At 24.8% G+C, this 21,025-nt stretch overlaps 1 protein-coding gene across 3 annotated transcripts in view; it reads right to left on the bottom strand.

Annotated features, from left to right (window-relative positions):
* LOC129965208 (serine/threonine-protein kinase tousled-like 1) overlaps positions 1–21,025 on the bottom strand; it is a 35,119-nt gene that overhangs the window by 3,843 nt on the left and 10,251 nt on the right. Inside the window, exons 5-18 of one of the 3 annotated variants that reach the window (XM_056079164.1) lie at positions 19,648–19,704; positions 17,064–17,142; positions 16,781–16,845; positions 14,433–14,636; positions 14,091–14,201; positions 12,196–12,332; positions 11,691–11,846; positions 11,348–11,524; positions 11,178–11,259; positions 7,274–7,365; positions 6,698–6,787; positions 3,819–3,988; positions 2,456–2,594; positions 1,542–1,653 (exon numbers count right to left, since the gene is read on the bottom strand). In XM_056079164.1, the coding sequence (XP_055935139.1) occupies positions 1,542–1,653; positions 2,456–2,594; positions 3,819–3,988; positions 6,698–6,787; positions 7,274–7,365; positions 11,178–11,259; positions 11,348–11,524; positions 11,691–11,846; positions 12,196–12,332; positions 14,091–14,201; positions 14,433–14,636; positions 16,781–16,845; positions 17,064–17,142; positions 19,648–19,704 (1,671 nt within the window). Of the gene's footprint in view, positions 1–1,541; positions 1,654–2,455; positions 2,595–3,818; positions 3,989–6,697; positions 6,788–7,273; positions 7,366–11,177; positions 11,260–11,347; positions 11,525–11,690; positions 11,847–12,195; positions 12,333–14,090; positions 14,202–14,432; positions 14,655–16,780; positions 16,846–17,063; positions 17,143–19,647; positions 19,705–21,025 lie in introns of all 3 variants that reach the window. The other 2 variants (XM_056079163.1, XM_056079165.1) reach the window with 2 other exon arrangements.

Here is a 21,025-nt window from a genome sequence, read left to right as displayed (position 1 = left end):
CAAGTAACGGAGTAGTATTAAATTCAAATGAAGTAGCATCTTCTGTAATAGAAGAAAAAAAGGGAAAAAAGATGTGATATTTGAAGTTTTTTAAGGTAGAGAATTAATGAAAATCATTGATACTTCTTTTTATGTATATCGGAAAGTCAGAAATATTGATCTAAAAATTGAACTTGTTTTGGATCATATGGAAAAGCTTCCAAAATTTTTTTTGAAAAATTTTCATATTTGTAATGCATTGTTACAATTACTAGTGTATGCTCCATTTATATTCCAAGTTCTTAAAAAAGATCAAGAACCATACTTGATTAAGTATTCAGGAATTTTTCAGCTGTCAAAAGATGCCGGATCTCAGCATATCTATAAAAATCTCGACCCAGTTATAACTTGAAATTATGCACATATAAATAACTTATAAATTGCTACACTGAGCAAATTTCATGCTTTATTGGGGCCTCTATAACCCTTACATTGGACAATTACGGAAATGCCTCCCTCACTTTATTTAAGTTTACATCACAGGATCCCCAAAAATCTCCCAATTTTACACTATGCCAGCAATTTTGTTGAAATTCCTTCATTTTGGAAGTCAAAATTTTTACAAGGGCTATTATTTTGCTGACCTTTCAAACCGTTGACATCAATACCTTTAATTAATTTTAAAAATTTAACAGTTGTTGAAATGAAAAGAACAATTCAAAAAAAAATTTTTTACCACAAAAATGTTAAAATTTATTATTTATTAAAATATGGGACAATGTTGTTTAAATTTTCCTTATATTATAGTTATAAACAAATAATTTCTCTGAAGATTTAAAAACGATGATGAAAATTAATTTGTATACAAGTATAAAGTAATTAATATAAAATAAAACTTGTCAACAATGTGGTAACACTTGTACAAACACATGTGATTTTCTAATTTAACCAACCACAACTTGAATATCAAACAAAACATAAATAAATAAATTTTTAAAAAAAAGAATTCATTTGCTGTGGGGAAGATTTTAAAAAGGAGTGAAGACCAGACTACTAAATCCACAATCAATCAGTTGTAAGAGGGAGGGAGTGCCAAATTGGGCTTTCCTTCCCTCCTTCCTGCTCTAAAAATAATTTATGAGCATCTCCGCTATTTTTCAAGGATCCAATAACAAAACCAACTATTTCTATGGCTTTGAGTAGAGCAAGCAAAACTTTTAAGAATCATAGGAATCTTGTATTAGTAAAAACAATATATACAAATATATTTAAAATTTTTACTTTGCAGGATATCAAAGGGTATGTGAATGAAAGCAAGCTAATATAGTTTGATAACTTGAGATTAATATAACAAGGTTTATCTTAATCTCAAGCCTGAAAATAGACTAATTTAAAATGTTTCACCTTTCTATAAAAAAAGAAGCTATTTCAATAATATAAATTTTTAAATCTATTTATATGTATCTAAACGGCACAAGATTTATTTTTTTGACCTTTGAATAATTTTTTTAAACTACAAATAATTAATCATGACAGATTATCATAATAAGAAATATTATTACCTTTTTACCATATAGACATTGGTAAAAAATGACTCCCACACTCCACACATCTACTTTAGATGATATTTTTGGTGGATTTTTACCAACAACAAAACATTCAGGAGGAAGATACCTAAAATAAAGTAATTAAGTCAAAAAGAATATAGAATTTCATATAAATATACTAAGTATATGAGAGCAACATTCACCAATCAAAATTGCCATTAAGTTTCTGTACACAATTTGTACAATTACTTCATTTTAAGCCATACCTTTTTATTTTAAATGGAAATAAAAATCGACTTTTGTTTTGATGATTTGATTACTGTTCTAATAAATATAGGATATATTTATCATAAAGAGAATATTAAACTCACTAATAAATAATAATTTCTCGCTATTAATAAAGTAATAAATAAAAATTTGCCATTTTTTAAAAAATTAAAATGTACAAAAGCTGGAGTCAATCTTAGCTTAGGGAGTTTGAAAACTCATTTCAAAATTTCATTTATTCACTTACTCTTATTCGAACTTTACAGTTATTATTTATTACTCTAATTAACTAAATTTATGTTAAAATTCCTCCATATGGAGTTTTTACTTTTTTTAGTATAATCGTGACTTAAATATATTTCAATTACTTGTATGTAACAGTATGATAAAATTGATATTTCCCCCCCTACTTATTTTATCACGATACTTATTTTGTATTTAATAAAGTCTTTTACTTATCTGCTCATGTATCTCGGAAATTAGAAGTTTTTACAGGGTACAAGACTGTTTTTGAGTCGATAAAGAATATTTATCAAGTTAAGATATTAAAAAAAAAAGTTCAAGGTATAACAACATTTTTACACATGAAAGTCACAAACAGGCATATTACTAGAATAGATAAAAACTCTATATTATTAAAAACAAGTATAAAATGAACTCACCAGTAAGTTCCAGCGCCCTGGGATGTCAGATCCATGCCAATTTCAGGACTATAACTTTCATCATCCATTATTTTACTTAGACCAAAATCAGTGATTTTTATTTCATTACTTACAGTTCCACTTCCTAGTAAAATATTCCCTGGTAATAGAAAATATATAAAATGAGATGCTACAATTAAAAAAAAAATCAAAAATTTTTAATTAATCTCTGAAAAAAATGCGGTTTTAATTAGAATGTCAAAAGATCTTATTTTGTAATAAAGCTCATTATAAACACATTAGCTCATTAAAACTCAAGTATAAACTCATTAGCAATTAAAAAGTTCAAGCTTTACTCAAAGCATCAAATCATTTAGTTTATGCAACAAAATTTAAATTACGCTAATTAAAATTATACAACTAAACTAGTCTTTATTAAAACAGGTATCATCTGGTTCATATCTTTTTTTGTTTTATGTTGATACATTTAGCTTATTTGAAAGATGCAAACTACTATTCAGACAAAGAGAGAGTTTATATCTAAAATTCCCAGTGTTGAATAATGTTGATCATCCAAAGAAGTAATTTATATTTTTAAAAAATGAATATTTGTATTCTTTATGAAAGTATACTTAATATTTAAAACTTTCCTTTGAAATAATTTTCAATACCCCCCCCCCCCAATAAATAAAAATTAATCAATAAAAGCAAATTATTTAATAAAAGTTACAGGAATTAAGTATACAAACAGTACTATCCTATCACAATGACACAAGAATTTAAATATGTTTTGATCTACAATAACAATGTATCTGAATAACAAATAAGAAATTACTTTTTCAGCTGTAAGAAGTATGCAAATACATGATTACTAAATATTAAGTTTGAAAATCTTTTTTCATAATCATGCTGTAAAAAAAAAAAAAAAAAAAAAATCAAGCAATTTGTTTTCAATTTAAATCAATGATAGTCTTACATATAATTTTCTGCTAATCTAAATTTTTAACTGTTGCCCAACAATCCAGCAATAACTTCATTATCTTGTGTCAGCAAAATATTATTTAAAAGCAAATACCAGATAGGAAAATTTACGCAAAATGAAGTATTTCTTTAATAATCAGTCAACAGTGCCTAATTTGATTAACAGCGAACTATGCATGCAATAAATGGAAAATAATCAAAGAAAATTAAAGTTACATTAAAATATAAAGACACATTTAATTTAATTTTATAAATGCAATTTCTAATTAGAGATATATCTTAAGCAATTAATTTTTTGCTTGTAATTGATTTAAATTAAAAAATTTCTGTAGGTCTTTTTAACATTAAGTTTCTGAAAAAATTTCTCACATATTTAAGACTATGAAAAATTTAATTTTCTTACCTGGTTTCAAGTCATAATGAATCACAGGAGGCTTTATTTCATTTAAATATTTTAAAGCATGAACAACTTGCATTATTATGCAACGTGCTTCTCTTTCAGGAATACTTTTATGTTGCTTGAGATAGAAATCTAAGTCATGACCATCACAATATTCTAATACTGTACAAAATCTAATAGGAGAGAAGAGGGGGGAAAAAAAGCAATTTTTAGGATCCAAAATTAAATTTAAAATTTCGAGATGAACAGTTATAGAAACAAGTGGCAATGAACAGTTATAGAAACAGGATTGATCACGGTGAATATAAAAACTGCACACTTCTTTATATTAATAAATTTGCTGAAGCGTAGCAATTTTTTTATAACATGGGTAAAAAAAAAGTTAAAGATTAGTGAGTTTCATCTTTTCACAGGTAAAACTTAAGTGAGAGTAATTAACAAATACAATAATATTCTGAGAATCTGCTTGTTTACTTTTATTTCAAATTAACATAACTATCTAAGACTGAAATCATCCTTGATATTACAGAATACACTATAAAAATTTTAATGAATAGTTAATTCAACATATTTTTAGTATAGAATGTCAAGTTAATCTAAGAATGTTTACAATCACTTTCAGCTGATATTCTAAATATGAAATATTTTCACTATTTTTTTTAATTTATGCATTAGATTCTTGTATTTAAGTAATCTAACATTTATTTATGTTATATATCTACCATGTATCTAATACAATTTTTATTGCTTTACAAGGGAGTGCATTTTGACTCTTTTTCTTTAAAACTAGAACTCATTTTTACATATTCTCCGATCTTTAAAATTGAACTTCAAGAGCAAAACCAAGCATTTTCAACATTTTTTGTACTTTGCATTTACTAGAGGTGTTAACAGCTAATTAATTTAAACCATTTATTTCAATGACATTCTTTTGAACTATGCCAAAAACACCAATATTAAAATAATGTATTCCCATAATTTTTTAAAAGCAAAATTACTAAAAAAGTAATTAAAAAATTTGTCTAATTTAAGGATTTAAATGAAAGAAGAAATTTCAAAATGACAACAATTAGATTTCAAAATCTGACTAATTGGTGGTTTAAGAGCTGTCTAATATTTTTAGAGTAGTTTAAGGGTTGAAATGTGCAAAAATTCATTAGGAGTTTGGAATACATATTGACATGCAAAGCAAAAAGAAAATGGGAATGCATTTAAATTAGGAATAGAGAAGAAATTTAACTATCATAAAAATAGGATACCGTGAGTTAATAAGTTGAGATCGCTAATATCTGATTCATTTTCCAATAATAACATTGAGCCAAATTTATCCAACAATTCATTAATATAATGAAAGTTATTGTTGATAATAATTATTTAAAACAAGAATGCTGCTAAATTTAAAAGTTAATTAAATAGCTTGTTAGAAATTACCAAATTTTCGATATTTTTCGAAAGTAAATTCATACCAATATATCATAAAAAACATTTGTATATTACCTTAATATTCAAAATATTACTTTTTCGAAGATGCCAATTTTATTTTCTTTGAATTTGCCGATTAACCTTTATTAATTTTTTTAAAAACTGAGTTGTTTCCTAGTCACTGCAAAGAAATTCTAGATAATTTCAATGTTCTCATTTTTAAATGCAAAAAATATACCACAAGCCTTTAATATCTGCCTTTTAGTTTAAAATTTCTAAATTGTAAGATTTTTATTTCCCTAGATAATATTTATTAATTTTTACAATAAATATTTTTTTATTTTTGAATAAAAAGAAATAGTATACGGTAGTATACACAAGCAAGATCTCAGTGTAAGCATATAATTATTCAAAAAGCAAAATAAATATATGAATCAAGATAATTTTGTATCACTTACTGCTTTTATTTTGAAATAAGTAAGTTCAGAGATATTGAATGAATCAGAAGTATGAAAAATGGTAAAGAAATAATTTATAAACATAAAAATATCAAAAGTAAAATACGTTTCAAACGTTTAAATAAAAATTTAAGTTTAAATAGAAAAGTAAGGTTTCAACATATCAGAAGTTACACAGCCAAAGTCAAGAATTTTCTGCAAGTGACATATTTAAATTAAAGTCCACAATAACAGTCAATTGTCTAGTTTGTACTTAGTAGTCTATTATTTAAGATAAGAGATTGAAGTGGATGGTTTAAAACTGAATTTGGAGAGGGAGAGTACATACTATAATGTTTAATAAAATTTTATAACATACTTGAAAAGTATAACATATAATCGAAAGCTTTGGAATAACAACTTAATGATGCCTAAAAGAAAATCGGCCATATTCAAATGAAGTACTAAGTATGTATGTAAATATACTAAAAATATGAAATGAAAAAAAAAAAAATTGTTTGTTGTAGAAAATTAATAAAATTCTTAAAAATAAAAGAAATAGACTTTTGGGTAATTTATGATTCTGAGCAAAGTTGAATATATTAGCTATTCTTACTAAAAAAGAAAAGAAAAGAAAAGGGGGAAAAAAAAGTAAAGAAACAATTTTAAAATATTGATGCAAATCTTACTGTAACCAAATGAATAAGAAATTCAAGGAAATTGAAGAAATATAATATGCAGTAACAGATGCTAATAATTTCGAATTTGTGAAAATTTGTGTGTCTCAAAAAACATTTTTAAACAAACAGTTTTAAATTGAAATATTTGATTAACATAAATATTCATGTTGATAACTAAATTTTTTTTAATGGCTTATAAAATATTCCTTTATTTTTTTAATGAGATAAAATTCAAAATAAAGAAAATTTTTAAAAAATCATTAAAATATTTATGAATGTTATTTAAAAAATCCAGAGTTTCAAACATAAAAGAATAATAGCAAGATTCAAAATGACTACTTACGAATTAGGATCTATTTCAAATACATCATACAATTTGACAACACGTGGATGATCTAAAGATTTGTGAATATTGTACTCCCTAAGCGCATGCCTGAAGGGGAAAAAAGAGAAAACTGTTATAAAAAAATAAAGATAATTTAGCTTCTACAATATAGCAGAATAATACTGCAATAAGTGAAACATTATCATCTTTATTATAATGATTTTACATTATACATTAATAGTAATATTATATTATACAATATTATTTGAAGTGACATAATAAAATTGTTCATAAGATTTCTATTTATTTATTATTCAATTATATTTACTACACTTCTAAAATCATATATTTAAATAAATTTGGTATATAATTACAAATGACTTTCATAGAGCATATAAAAGCTCTCAAATCAAAAGATTTTTAGTGCCACACACCACTATAAATCCATTAAAATACAAGTCCTAAAACACAATTTACAGACTAAACTTAGAAGTAAATTTTCAAAATAAAAAAATACAATAAAAGAGCATGATGCATTTATATTTATTTAATAATATTAATGAATTTAACTTTTTGAATCGTTAAATTACTTACTTGATATAATTAGCTTTTTTGTCATCTTTCCAATCTTTATTTAATTGATGTATCTTACATGCAACATACCTTTGTTCTTTCAGATCAAAAGCCTACAAATTTTAAATATACAATTTTAAGAATAATAATTTTATTTACAATAATTTCAAATACATAACAGAAGTGATGGAACTATATAGCACAGTAACCTGCATTAATTATTAGTCTTACTATCATGGTATAATAAAAAGGCTAATTATACATTAGCCTTGATTATGCTTCAGTTCTAGTTTTATATTAATCTAATATTATAAGTAAAAATATATTTTTAATAATAATTTCAAGAAATCAAAATAAAATCATATAAAAATATATATATTCAGTCAGAAAGAAAATCTTTTGGAGATTCACAAACTTAAAATCAGAAATAAATAAACATTTGAAAATAGAAGCTTTATACTAATATTTCTATCCATCCCCAATTACATTTATTGAACGAAATTTGAATTTGTTCTTTTTGCATTCTTTCAAAAGAAAATTTGTTGCAAATTCTATATTTATTTTCACTATATTTCATATCTGCATACAATGAAAATTGTATAAAAGAATACTATATAACTGTATAACAATATTTCCATTTGATTCTGCTAAAATTCCTATTTACTCAATATATTTTGAACCAGCTTACAACAATATTAACTTTTTTGATATACTTGTATACAACAATATATATTTTTTTAAAGTACATATAATCACTTTTTTTTATCACATTATCTGGAATTAGAAATAATAAAAGAATAGTGTTTGCCTCAATATACAGGTATTGAATTCTTAAATTACTATGACACTTACAGTTGTGAGATCAGGAGAGACTGAAGGTATAATCATTGGAATAAGCAAAGGTATAAATATACTAGTGATTGTCAATTATTAAGATATATAATAGCGTTTAGCTTTGTAGTTCTCCCCTTCTTACATTGAGGAATAATTTGCTTTTATGAACTCAATTAGATGCAGATGTGAAGTTTGTAAGGAAAGCTTCTATTAGCTACATGTATAGTGCTTAAACCTCTGGCTACTAATCTGACTATGAAAGCTCAATACTGGTGGGTCGTTTCCATTTCAAATAAATTATATAAGATGTTAATGGAGGAGAAATATCAGCAATTCTTATTTAACAGTGATGAATTGCTTTTACTTGTGGGAAAGCTTCAAAGACTTTATTTAAAAAATTAATATTTTTATTTATTAATCTTTACACTGATTTGTATTAGACAAATATTAAAATATAAAAATACTTTATAAATTAATCCTTCAGTGCATTGTTTAGCCATATAGCTATATGTTTTTATTTGCATTTATAAATTTCACAGGACTGTTCCAAAGGATAACAATGAATCCTTTTAATCCTTTTTGATAAAAATTTGTAGAAAAGACCGACAGACTATAATAGCAATACTAGAATTAGATATAAACTGGAAACTTGGAAAAATACAAGGGCTGCTGTTGTATAAATAGTTCTAAAATTAAAAATACAATCAAAATACTTTTTTTTTTTTTTGCTTTGCAAAAAATATACAAGATAAAAAGGGACTTTTATTTTTGTGGCAAAACTGTTATAATGTGATTTATGTCACTGGAATATTGCTTAATTTATAATGTATCCAACCATTTGGCACATTTAAATTTTTTAAAAATTTCACAAAAAATGCTTTTCTTTGAATTATATGCAGCTATTCAATATACATATTTTTTTTTGTAAAAAAATAAACAAACAAACAAAAAATTATAGGATTAAAATTCTTGAAAAGTTGATTTTATATCTCAAATGTAACTGTATCAGCTATTTAAGTGATTCTATTTTGGCTTCCCCACCACTTACAATGATATTAAGGAGTGAAAGATACAGACCACTTCTCCACTCTATGCTATAATATAAAACATTTGAATGGTGGGCTTTGACTACCTTCAGGAAACAAAGATTTAAATCTCTACAACTGGCTGTAGTCTAATTTTTTAGAGGGATGATAATAGGAGAGGGGGTATCTCCTTCTCAGAGTAATTACTATCAAACTTTTTCATTCATGATTAGAAACCACTTTGGATTGACTAAATTTTCCTTGCATTTCATTTTTTATATATATTAAAGTGACAGCTTTGTTCATATAGCATTGGCATTTGATGAAAAGTTAAAAATCATTTAGAAACCAATAAAGGATCAAAGTAATTTGATGCTCCTAAAATATATATGCATAAATTATCAGCATTTGATGAAAAGTTAAAAATCATTTAGAAACTGATCAAGGATTAAAGCAAGTTGATGCTGCTAAAATATATGGGATTTCACAGTCAGTAATAACTATTTAAATAATTTTTTTTTTTTAAGATGCCGAGGAAAGAAGCAAAATTAATGGCGAAGAAGATTTAATGATGTTGTAAAACAGGATGTAGACAAAGTTTCTCTAAGATGATTCCAGAAGATGAGAAAGCAATTTGGTGCTATTAGTGAAATAAGGTTCCCCTTCTTTCTTGCACAAAAATTTAAAATCATGTATTATTTTACACTGCTAAAGTGTTAATATTTTCTTAAATACTCATACAAAAATTGTCAATATTAATTATTTCTAATAATAAATGACTTTTTTTAAATTAATTAAATGTCTTCTTTTGCAAAATGACCCATAAAAACTGAGGTTAAACATCATGTTTCAACCTTATGGATATTTGAATTGCAGAATCCAACTATTATGTCTCTCCATTTGTTTATTGATTTATCAATTAACAAATTATAATTTTCAACATTAAAAAAATATATAACAGAGTAATTCCAAAATAAATGGAAAAATAAATAAATAAATAAAAAATAATGCTGCTCTTGTAGTTAACTTAGGGAGACAGCGAGAAATTGCTGCAAAAATTCAGTATTTTTAAGCACCTTTTGTACATTTAATAACAAAAAATAAATAAATAAATAATAACAATAATAAAATAAAATAATAATAAAAAAATAAAAGAATAAATTAAAGGCCTATTAAATTTATATATAGCCTTATTTGTTTACAAAATCATAAAGCACAAACAAATAAGTTATATAAAAAATGCTAAGCTAACAAAGGCTGCATGCATATATACATTATTTCAAGATCCTTAACAATTTATAATTGTTTCCAAATAATTATTCCATATTCTTTGACATATTACATATTGTACAGTTAAAAAAAAAGTATTTTTTAAAACTTTAAAATTTAAAGACCAAGCTTGTTTTAAATGCTCAGAAAAATTTAAAAAAAGTTTTAACAATAATCATCAAGAATTATCACTTCTCTCTATCATTTTTATTGGATTTTTTAATGTTGCATCCAATAACTAGTTGCAAACTAAAGAGATGAATTCTGAATGCCTTTTTGTTTAAAGTTGATACATATAACTTTTATGTATATCATTGCAAATTTTGAAAAAAAAAAATGAAATAAACAGTATATTTAACAATAAATTTAGGCAGTGAAATTTTTAAATACTAAAAATTTTATTCCTGAAAGAATAAACTATTCAATACTCTATAAAAATAGTGGGAAGGGGGAGGAAATGTGTTTGAAAGAAAAACAAAAAGGTTTTAATTTTGAAAAACACTGAACATTATTATTATTACTATTTTAGATTTACAGTTCAATTGAGAACATTATTTTCATCATACAACTATCTTATTTTTAATCCCTGGCTATCTATAAAATTGTCAAACACCTTGAAAAATCAATATTTAAGGGCAAATATGTCAAAAAGTAGATGCAACTATGAATAAAATATTTCAGTAAAGAGTTGCTCATTGTTGTTTTTAACATAATAAAAGGCTAGAATAAACTGATTTCCAATGCAACTTTAATAACAATGACAAATAAGGGAAAAATTATTTACAAATTTAACTTACTTTATGTACTTCACTAAAACCACCTTTACCTAGAAGAGTTAGTAACAGATATCTGTCATTGAGCACAGCATGGTTATTAAACCTAGAAAAAAAAAATGGCAATTAAATATATGACTCTATCCACAAAAAGAAGCAAAGCAATTTTCAATGCCAAGAATCTATCTTCTTACCGAGACTGATCTTCATTATGTATTCGCTTTAATTCCCTAATATGTAAATTTCTTTCTCTTTCAAGTTTTTCTAACTCTACTTGTAAATCTGTGTCTTCTTTTTTCAGTGATGCTTGTCGTAATTTTAAAATTTCCTCATGTTCATAGTATTCTAACCATGAAAGTTTTGAGAGAACACTGAAAATAAAATAACTCTGTTGTACAAATCATACAATTACAAATAGAACTTTATACTACATTTTTTATAATTTTTTTACATAGTTTTAAAATCTATTTTGATAAAAAAAATGTATGAAAAATAATTTATGTGAATAATTTATTCATAAATATACAAATAACTTACTCCTTTGGAGGATCTGGTTTAGCGAAGTCCCCATTTGCTAGAGCAGGTCCATTATTTGCCCTGCCTTTTGGTTGTGCTGTACTGGGTTTCCGTTTTCCAAGCAATTTTCTTTGTCTTTCAATTTCTTCTCTCTCTGTAGCAATGGCTTCTTGCTTTCTACACAAACAAACAAAAATTCTCAAGTATATTCATTTCAAAAATTAAGTATTCTAAGTATTTGACTCCTTTTAGAAAGAACAAAAATTATAATAAAAATTTGCTGATCTGAACATTTAGATCAGGAAATTAGTATTTTTAATTAATATTTTTTAAAGCAACATCTAATATAATTATATTAAATTAATATATATATATATATATATATATATATATTCTAGCTTTCATTATAATAAATAAGAAAGTTGACCGATTTTTAAAGCATACGAAATTTAAATTTAATATTTTCACTTGGTATTTTTTTAGAAAATAAATAAAATATTTATAATTTTATTGTTTCCCAACATACTTAATAAGTTCTGTAAATGCATATCCATCAACCCAATTTTCTACAAATGAAGCTCCTTGACGCTGAGTAATGAACTGCCCAAGCCGTAACCTATTTTGCATACATTTTTGTCGAGCTGCTTTCTTTTCCATCGTGCTCTATGTTGAGAGGGAAAAAAGGCTTTGTTAGATATATTTCACAAAATAGAACTGTTAAACTAAATGTAAGAGATATGCTCAATACACTGAATGATTAGTAGAACAATGCCCTTTTATTCCCTTTATAAAGTTCCTTTGTGACAACAACATTTCCATCCCCAGCAAGATAAAATTAATATATTAAGGAGGGGTATATTACTTCTCATGCTCTTTAATTACAAGTTGCACAAAATTAAGAACGTGAAATAAAACGCAAAACATTTTTGTTATCATGATACAAATCATTTAATGATTACTTAACAAAATAAAAAAGCAAAATTACTTTTTATTTATTCATTTTTACCAATTCATGTATTTGGGCATCAATTTCTGCAGATTCTTCATCTAACAGTTTCAAGGAGCAAATCATTAACAAATGTGGTATGACATTTTTGTATGGCCTAACATATTTTTTAGCCATTTCACTTTCAGTGAACACATATGAAAATATTTCTGATATATCATTGATTGCATTAAAGGACAAATGTGATGCAACAAGTTTTAGTCACCATAAAGAAAGTCAGGTTTAATTTATTGTTCTTGAACTAAAAAGTTCAAAATTGATATATTTTCAGGCATTAATTTTAACATTTTCGGACATGGCTTATCACCTTTTCCTTCATTCCTTTTAGATACAAAGTTTAATAGTAATTATGACCTCTTTGAACTGAAACACAATTTTGTTTCCCTTTTATGGGATCACTAATAAGCGCCTGTTTTCCTATATTACTTAAGATTATTAGACTGACAAATCGGAACTAGACAGATCTATACAGAAAAAAGGGCGACAGAGTAGAAAAGGTGCGAGTTTAAGCTTTCCACAATCGTGAATGGTATTGTTTCGTTTTTGGAAGCGATTACTACGATCTTTTATTCTTGCAATCTTAAGGTGCATGGCATTTATTATACAGCATAAATAAATAAATAAAATTTCTTTGCATTTTTCCGGTGGCATGGCAATCCCGAGACAGATAAACTAAATAGATAAGTGATGGAATAATATTGCTTGTATATTGCTTATGGAGTGTCTGAAATATCTTGAAATACACTTATAATGTAATCACCAAATATAGTAATATAATAAAGTACAGGTATGCTAATCTTCACTAGATAATTTCTACATAAGTAAATGAAAATGGAATTGTGCTTGTTAAAATTTTTTCCAATCACTTTAAGACATTCTAGTTTAACTGTAAAAAATATTCAAAGAGTAAGTTTAAATTAGTAACAGAGAATATTATTGTATGTTCAACACAGAAAGATTTATTCTAAAGAAAATTAAAAACTAAAAATATATAAAAGTAGCCTTAAGTATTGCTAAAGTAGTAGTATTTAAGCAAGACTTTTCCAATCATTTTAGCAAATGGTATGAAATATGAACATAAAGAATTAAGAAACTTGCAAGCGAAAGAGAAATTCTAGAATGAAATGGAAAAGATTTTTTTTATGCATATAAAGCACTAAAATCAGATAATAGAATACTACAACATCAATTTAGTCTTTTGAAAAAATACATGCAGGCTAAAATGAATACATATTTTTAAAACTTTATAGTCAGTGGGCTTGTCTATGACAAGTGACATTAGAAACAACAACAACAACAAAACTTCATAAGCAGGTATTGTAAGAAACAAAATAGAAACTGAAGCACAAAGAAAAAAACATTGTCTCATCAATGGAAAAAAAAAAAAAAAGGAACAAAGAAAATATTGAAAATACCTTTTCAATCAATAATTGCTTAGTAACACTTAAACATTTTGCTTGCTGCTCTTTTTGTTTATCAATTAATTTTTGATGAGCATTGACTTGTCTTTTATATTCATCACCAGCCTGTAAAAAAAATTTAACATTAATTTTTTTATGCTTAATGCGAATGAAACTAATTTACATTAGAACGATTAATAGAGCAATTAAAATATTTGTATTTTACTTTCAAATCAAATATAAAAGCATCAATAAAATGAAACAAATCTTATATAAAAAAGATACGTTCTATATATATATATATATATATATAAAGGCCACAGGAAATTTTCATAATAATATAAAAATATAACATACTCTTTGTAATTCATCAATTCTGTTATCTCTGATTTCTAAATCCATAGCAGATTTGCTCTCTAGTTCTTTGATTTTATTGATGGTTAGATCAGTTTGCACAGCACGGTGAAACATCTGTATAGTCCGTTGCATTGGACCCATTAACTGTGCATAATCTAGACTGCTTCCCATTGTAGCAGAGAGAGGAGATTGTAAAGTAGAAGCCTGAGGAGATGAAGGATACTAAAAAAATAATGAAAAGGAAGCATAAAACTTTCAATGTAAATATGAGTAACAAAACTACTAACAAAAATCCTGTTTTCAATTCTATTAAAAGGTTTTGTAAAATTAAATCTAAGTAGTAGAAATATAACCGAATACAATATAAAAATTACATTACAATTTTTTTAAATGGAAAAATATTTAAAATGATATTTTCATTGCAATCATTTATATAATTCTAAATAACGTAAACCATATTATTTTAGAATTGAAATTATATTATAGTAACCAGAAGTCTAAATTTTACCTAAAGACATACAATTATTAAATCTTCAAAAAAATATCAAATCTATAATTATAAAATGCAAACATACATGGCTCAGAAATTGCTCTTATTACATATCGTCAACTGGCAAGTGTAAACAAATCATTAAGTGAATGTTCCACACTGTTTCATTGAGCATTTTTACAATTATATTTAATTGTTTCACTAAATAATGAAGCTGCAAAATATTACTAGAAATGCTCTAGACAAGGCTCACCAAAATTTTTTATACAGCATGAAGAAGGAAGATGTAAATAAATAAGTACAAATCAAGCTAGAGGATTCAAACAAAGTATAATCTAGTGTAAAAATAGATTTAACCATTAAGTAATCTCTTTGACTTATTTAAGAAAATAGATGATCATATCTTCCAAAAATATTATCTCACAAAAATATTTTTTGCATTATCTTAAAACTCAAAAATTATCTTTTAAATAATATCAATATTGTTTCTGTGCAGAGTTTTCTTTAATTTTAATAAATCTATTAAATGCAAGTTACAATTTTCAACAGTGAATTTTTAATCTTATGAAATTCAAAACCATTCAATAAAAATATTGAATCGTATGTTTTTGTCAATGTTAAAATTTTCTTTCTTTGGACATTAATACTGATGCAGGATTCACTTCCACTTTTAAATCATACTTCATATATTTTTTAAGTTGAGTACATTGAAAGTGGTTTTCAAATTCATGTCAAATTCATGCTTTTTGTCATCGGTTAACAAGGCAAATTTTTAAAAAATCTACAGTAATATTTAATATTTTAAGAAATCAATAATTTGAATTAACAAGTGGCCACCAAAGGCAGATAATATACAAAGAAACATTACCTGAACATTTAACATTTTGAATACATCAATATACTTTTTATGTCAATAATCATATTGTTATTTTAAAGAAGGAAATCTAAAACAGAATCAACAACATTTTTTTTTCATACACTTCAATCAAAACTACAGTATCTTCCTAGATAATTGTTTTACTATGCTTTTCATGTTCTTTATAAATTATACAAGACAATAATTGTGTGGTATATTATTCACATTTTATTCCTGGAAAAATGATAGTGCTTAGTAATTTTTAAGTCATTAAAATATAAAAGCTTCAAGTTAAAAATAAAATATTTTTTTTAAGCTTTCAATCTATTTTACAAATAAAATATAAAAAGAGGCAACAGCAAATGAAATACACCAACTTTCAAGAAACATCTTTTAAAATTTGATTCCTTTTTTTTAAAAATATATTGAAACTCACTTCATATGTCTTCACTGTTATTAATGAATATAATTCAGAATCCCTTGATCTTAAATCCTTCAATCCCATTTTATTATTAAGTAAATTATTTAACAATAAACACACATCTTGAGAGGTTTTTCCCAGTCCTTGAATTATATAAAGCAAAAATACTTCATACAAATCTACAATTAAATAGAAGTTACCTTTATATATGAATCTGTAGTAAGAAATAGGTGAAAGTAAAGAAAAAACAAAACAGCAGTTCATATTTCTGAGATCTCACAAATTCAGGAAGAAAAAAATGCTACATGAAAAATACTTCCTGGGGAATAAAACTCCCACCCCCCCAAAAAAAATTGATGTAGAAAAAATATATATTGAAAATATAAAGGGGATTTTTTTTTTCCCTCCATATGGCTTACATCATAAGTAAAGGAAAGCAGATTGGACATTACTTGTTTGTTTGTATTTTATATATAACAAAAAAATGGTATCAATATTACAACATCATAAAATAAGAATAATGAATAACTAATATTATATAAGGAAACATTACAATATAACTAAATATTAAAAAAAATTACCTTAAAATATTCATTTATTTTCTTAGTAGGTTCAGCTGTAGTGGGCTTCCGAGAATAAACTAAGTCTATAAAATACAAATCATTATTTAGATTATATTCTATAAACTGTGGCTATTTTTAATGGTATTTTATCAAAAGTGAAATAAAATAAATTTTTGAAAAATGAATAATGAAATAAAATAAATTTTTCACGCCAAAAAATAATTAGTATAAATGAAATTGTATCTCATAATCACATTTAAACTTAATATACAATAGTTAAATTATTTGGATTTTGACTTACCAGATGAGGAAGAATCATCTTTCCTTTTCCGTTTTCTTTCTGTACTTTGTTGCCTAAGTGGTGTATATTTATCAGGAGACTAAAAAAAACAAAGAAAAGTATTAAAAAAAATCAATAAAAAATATACTTACAATCACAATTCTATATATAAAAATAAATGTACACAAATATTCTACACAATGGCATTAAATGCATAATGAAAATAAAAAGTACATCACAAATTTCAAAGTAATGTAAAATTGAAGGCTCAAGATGAAAAAAATCTATACTTATAGGAGAAGTTATTGAAGCATAAACAGATATGGAAAATAACCATGCATTATGCTCAAGACAACAAAAGGGGGGGGGAATCTAATTTTATTTGCATAGTCTTCATTGTATTAAAAATATCCAAAATTTTAAAACTTTAAATTCAACTATATAACACAACTGCATTTTCTTAAATGCCATAAAATTATTTATGAATATCTATGACAAATATATAAAGGGAAGAGAGATGGAAACTCAAACAAAAAATTAAGCCTGATTTCTTTCCATCGCTGATGGTACATAGATATATATAAATAAAATGAAATGAAAATATGGATTTTCATATTAATATCAGAAATATTTTTAAAATGCAACTAAAACATCCAAAAGAAATTATAAAGTTACTTTTTAAACCAAAGTTCTTTCAGTTTAAAAATCAACCATCTTTTTTTATGTTGAAATACAATATGAATATATATGAAATAATTTTTTTTATCTTATTAACAATACAATTCGATTTTATAGAATTAATACAATATATCTGATAAAATTTCTTTGTACTTTTTTTTACACTCTACATTTTAAATTCCAGTCTGTAATTACCAAACAGAAATTCTTCAAAGTCTCATCAATCATGGCAATTTTACTTAAAAATGTATAGAAATCAAGCAATAATAGTGATTTTTCATGTGATGTGACTATAAGCTATTATAAAATTAAGAATAAATTAAAACAGAATAGTCTAATTTATGAGACATTTTTAATAACATGTTTTCAGAACAAATTAAAAAAAAAGATCATCAATTCAAAATTATATCATTTAGATTTTAATAAAATAAAATGAGCTGACTATAAAATAGTTTTGCTCTTTCTAAGACATGAGATTTGTGCAGACCTGCAGCACTGTGTAGGAACTTCCAAATAAGTTAGACCATTGTAATAATGTATGTTATTATTAATGCCTTTTTTTTTTTTTTTTTTTGCAAATTTTTATGTTAAACCTTCTGAATGTGAAGGCATTTCAATAAAAATCTTTTATGAATGGACGAGTCCTTATGAAAAGATAGAAGATGAACATGGATTGTAAACAATAATAGAAATGCACTTAATAAGTAAAATCAGCAATGCTAAAGTGAGTTTTAAGAATGGATCTAAATATCACAAACTCAATATGAAATATACATAATAACAAAGGAAGCTTTAACTACAGACAATGTATTTCATAAAATAATGTAATACAACAATCAGAAAATATTTTTCAATAGGGAAGCAATCTACTATTAAAAAAAAAGTAGCTGTTCTGTTAGCGACACATTTATTATAATATTGTTTCATTTTTTCTCTCTTGAAGATAGTCCTTAATGATTATAAATTCTCCTCTCATTTTGAAATACAGTAAAAGGTAGTATTGTTTTAAACATAAACTTGTGTGTTAAATTTAATACAAAGTATAATGTTTTAAATAAACAATATTCACTCATTTTTTTGTATACTATAGGAATTTTGAATATACAATACTAACAACAACAACTTGTTGATTAACTGAAATGTGACAGTAATACAGACATATAAAAAAGTATCAATTAGCCATGAAATTTTTGAAGCAACAGAAAAAAGTCATTACTTTGTAAAATTTCTTTGTGAAAAGAAGGAAAAAAAATCCTTACAATAAATTAGTAAAAGTAAGAATAAATCTGAAAAGAAAGTCTGGAATATTTTTTTTTTAATGTTAATTTTCAATACTTTTAAATTTTAAGTAAAGCAAAATCAAGTTGAATGCAAGTCTCTCTCTCTATATTATATATATATATATATATATATATAAAATGGTTTGCTAAGATACATTATATAGTTGTACAAGACTGATATTCTTTTAAGACAGTTTTGAAAGAAATTGCAAAAATAACAGGTGATTGAGAATTCTTAAAATTTTATGATTTTTTTTCAATAATACACTTCAAATTAACTCCAAAAATAAGAATTATAACAAAAAAGTGATGATAAACTGAAGCATACATAAATTTTCAAAAGAATAAATTCTATCTACAGTCATTCCTTGAAAATTACATTCATGCACAAAGAAAAGCTCAAATATTTAGAAAACAAAGAAAGGGGGAAAAAAATTCTGTATGCCAAACAAAATGATGAAAGAGAAAATGCTGTATCATAGTATCACCAAAGCTTTCTAAGCCAGTATCCAACCAAAAGCTTATTAGAAAATATTAATTATCAGGTGTAGTAACAACAAAAACTGGTTAAAACAACCAACTTTAAATATGTAAGCTTTACTGATTTGAAACTTTTATAAATATTCAGTCAAAATTTCATGACCTACATTGCCATTTCTTGACTTTTTGAGGGCTTTTGTGACTTTAGAGACCTCGTAGGGACCCTGTAAAATATAAGTTTTATTGTCCTAAAATATTACAAATGCAAAAGACTATTAAAGCAATTAAAAAATGCCATTGACAGAAAAATATTTGATTAAGGATTGACGATTCCACTTTTCTTTATATCTGAAAAGATTAATAAATCCAAGAGAACAGAATAATTACATGGAATATATATATATATAGATATATATAAGCTCTTAAAACTACATACTATGAATAATTAACTTCAAAGAAGTTCATTTCATTCTTTATGTTAAGAATTAATTTCTATAAACTATAAATTAGAGAAATATTTGCTTGAAATTGAGCATATAACAAGCACAATTTTATTGAAGTCACAATATTTAAACCTCCAAAATGTTAGATAAACTGACGCTAATTTACTGAAAAATTCCCTTTTTAACCGACTTTATCTACTCTTTTGCATTTCGATAAAAGGCATAATTTAAATAAGGAAACCATTAGTAGTAGTTACATATTTACATATGTATAACTTAAAAGATGCAGGTTGCATAAATATCGGTAAATCAGCATTAAATGACTTTTTCTCTGAAGTATGATTTCTTTAATAATTAGTTTCGTACTAAAAAGACATTTAAAATATTACACATTTTGCATAGATCACATCAGCATATATTGTTTTAATAGTTCTGCACAGAGTTAAATACGTCACAAAATATTGCAATATTATTTATTCTATTTCAAGTTTTAATTTTAAAAAAGAGAGAGAAGTTCAATACTATAGTATCTAGAAAATTCAAAAGACTTCCACTAATGACTTTTAATGTAATTATGTAATATAGAATTCAGCATATTATAAAATGTATCTCAGAGTTGAAGAAAGAGGGGCATGGAAGAAGATATCATGATTACAACATTAACAAATAATATTTTATTCTTAGGAAAGATACAGCAAAAGAGTATAATTTATGATTATAATATTTGCAAGTAATGTTTATTCATGGGCTTTAAACATGTAAGTTTCTCTTATAAATGATGCAAATAAGAGTAGAAAATAAATTTCGAATTGACAGAATATTATTATTATTTTACTGTGTAATTTTCATAGTACTTAATGCCTTTATTTAAGGACAAAAGTAAAAGTGAGCTCTTTAAGAACAAAAAGAAGTGCATAGCAAGAGAAAGCACAGAAATAAAATCAGACAATTTTAAAAAGTTTGAAACCAAAGCAGATTTTCAGTTAATGGCAGTTTCAATTGATTCATAGAATAATCATTTTCAAATTCCAAAAATCAATTTAAAAACCAAATTAAAATTTCATTTTACAGATAATACACAAAATAAAAATGGAATACAAGC

This window comes from Argiope bruennichi, chromosome 1 (genome assembly GCF_947563725.1).
Source record: "Argiope bruennichi chromosome 1, qqArgBrue1.1, whole genome shotgun sequence".
Classification (NCBI taxonomy): Eukaryota; Metazoa; Arthropoda; class Arachnida; order Araneae; family Araneidae; genus Argiope; species Argiope bruennichi.
Note: the sequence above shows the minus strand (reverse complement) of the source record. Positions and strands in the feature narration are given on the sequence as shown.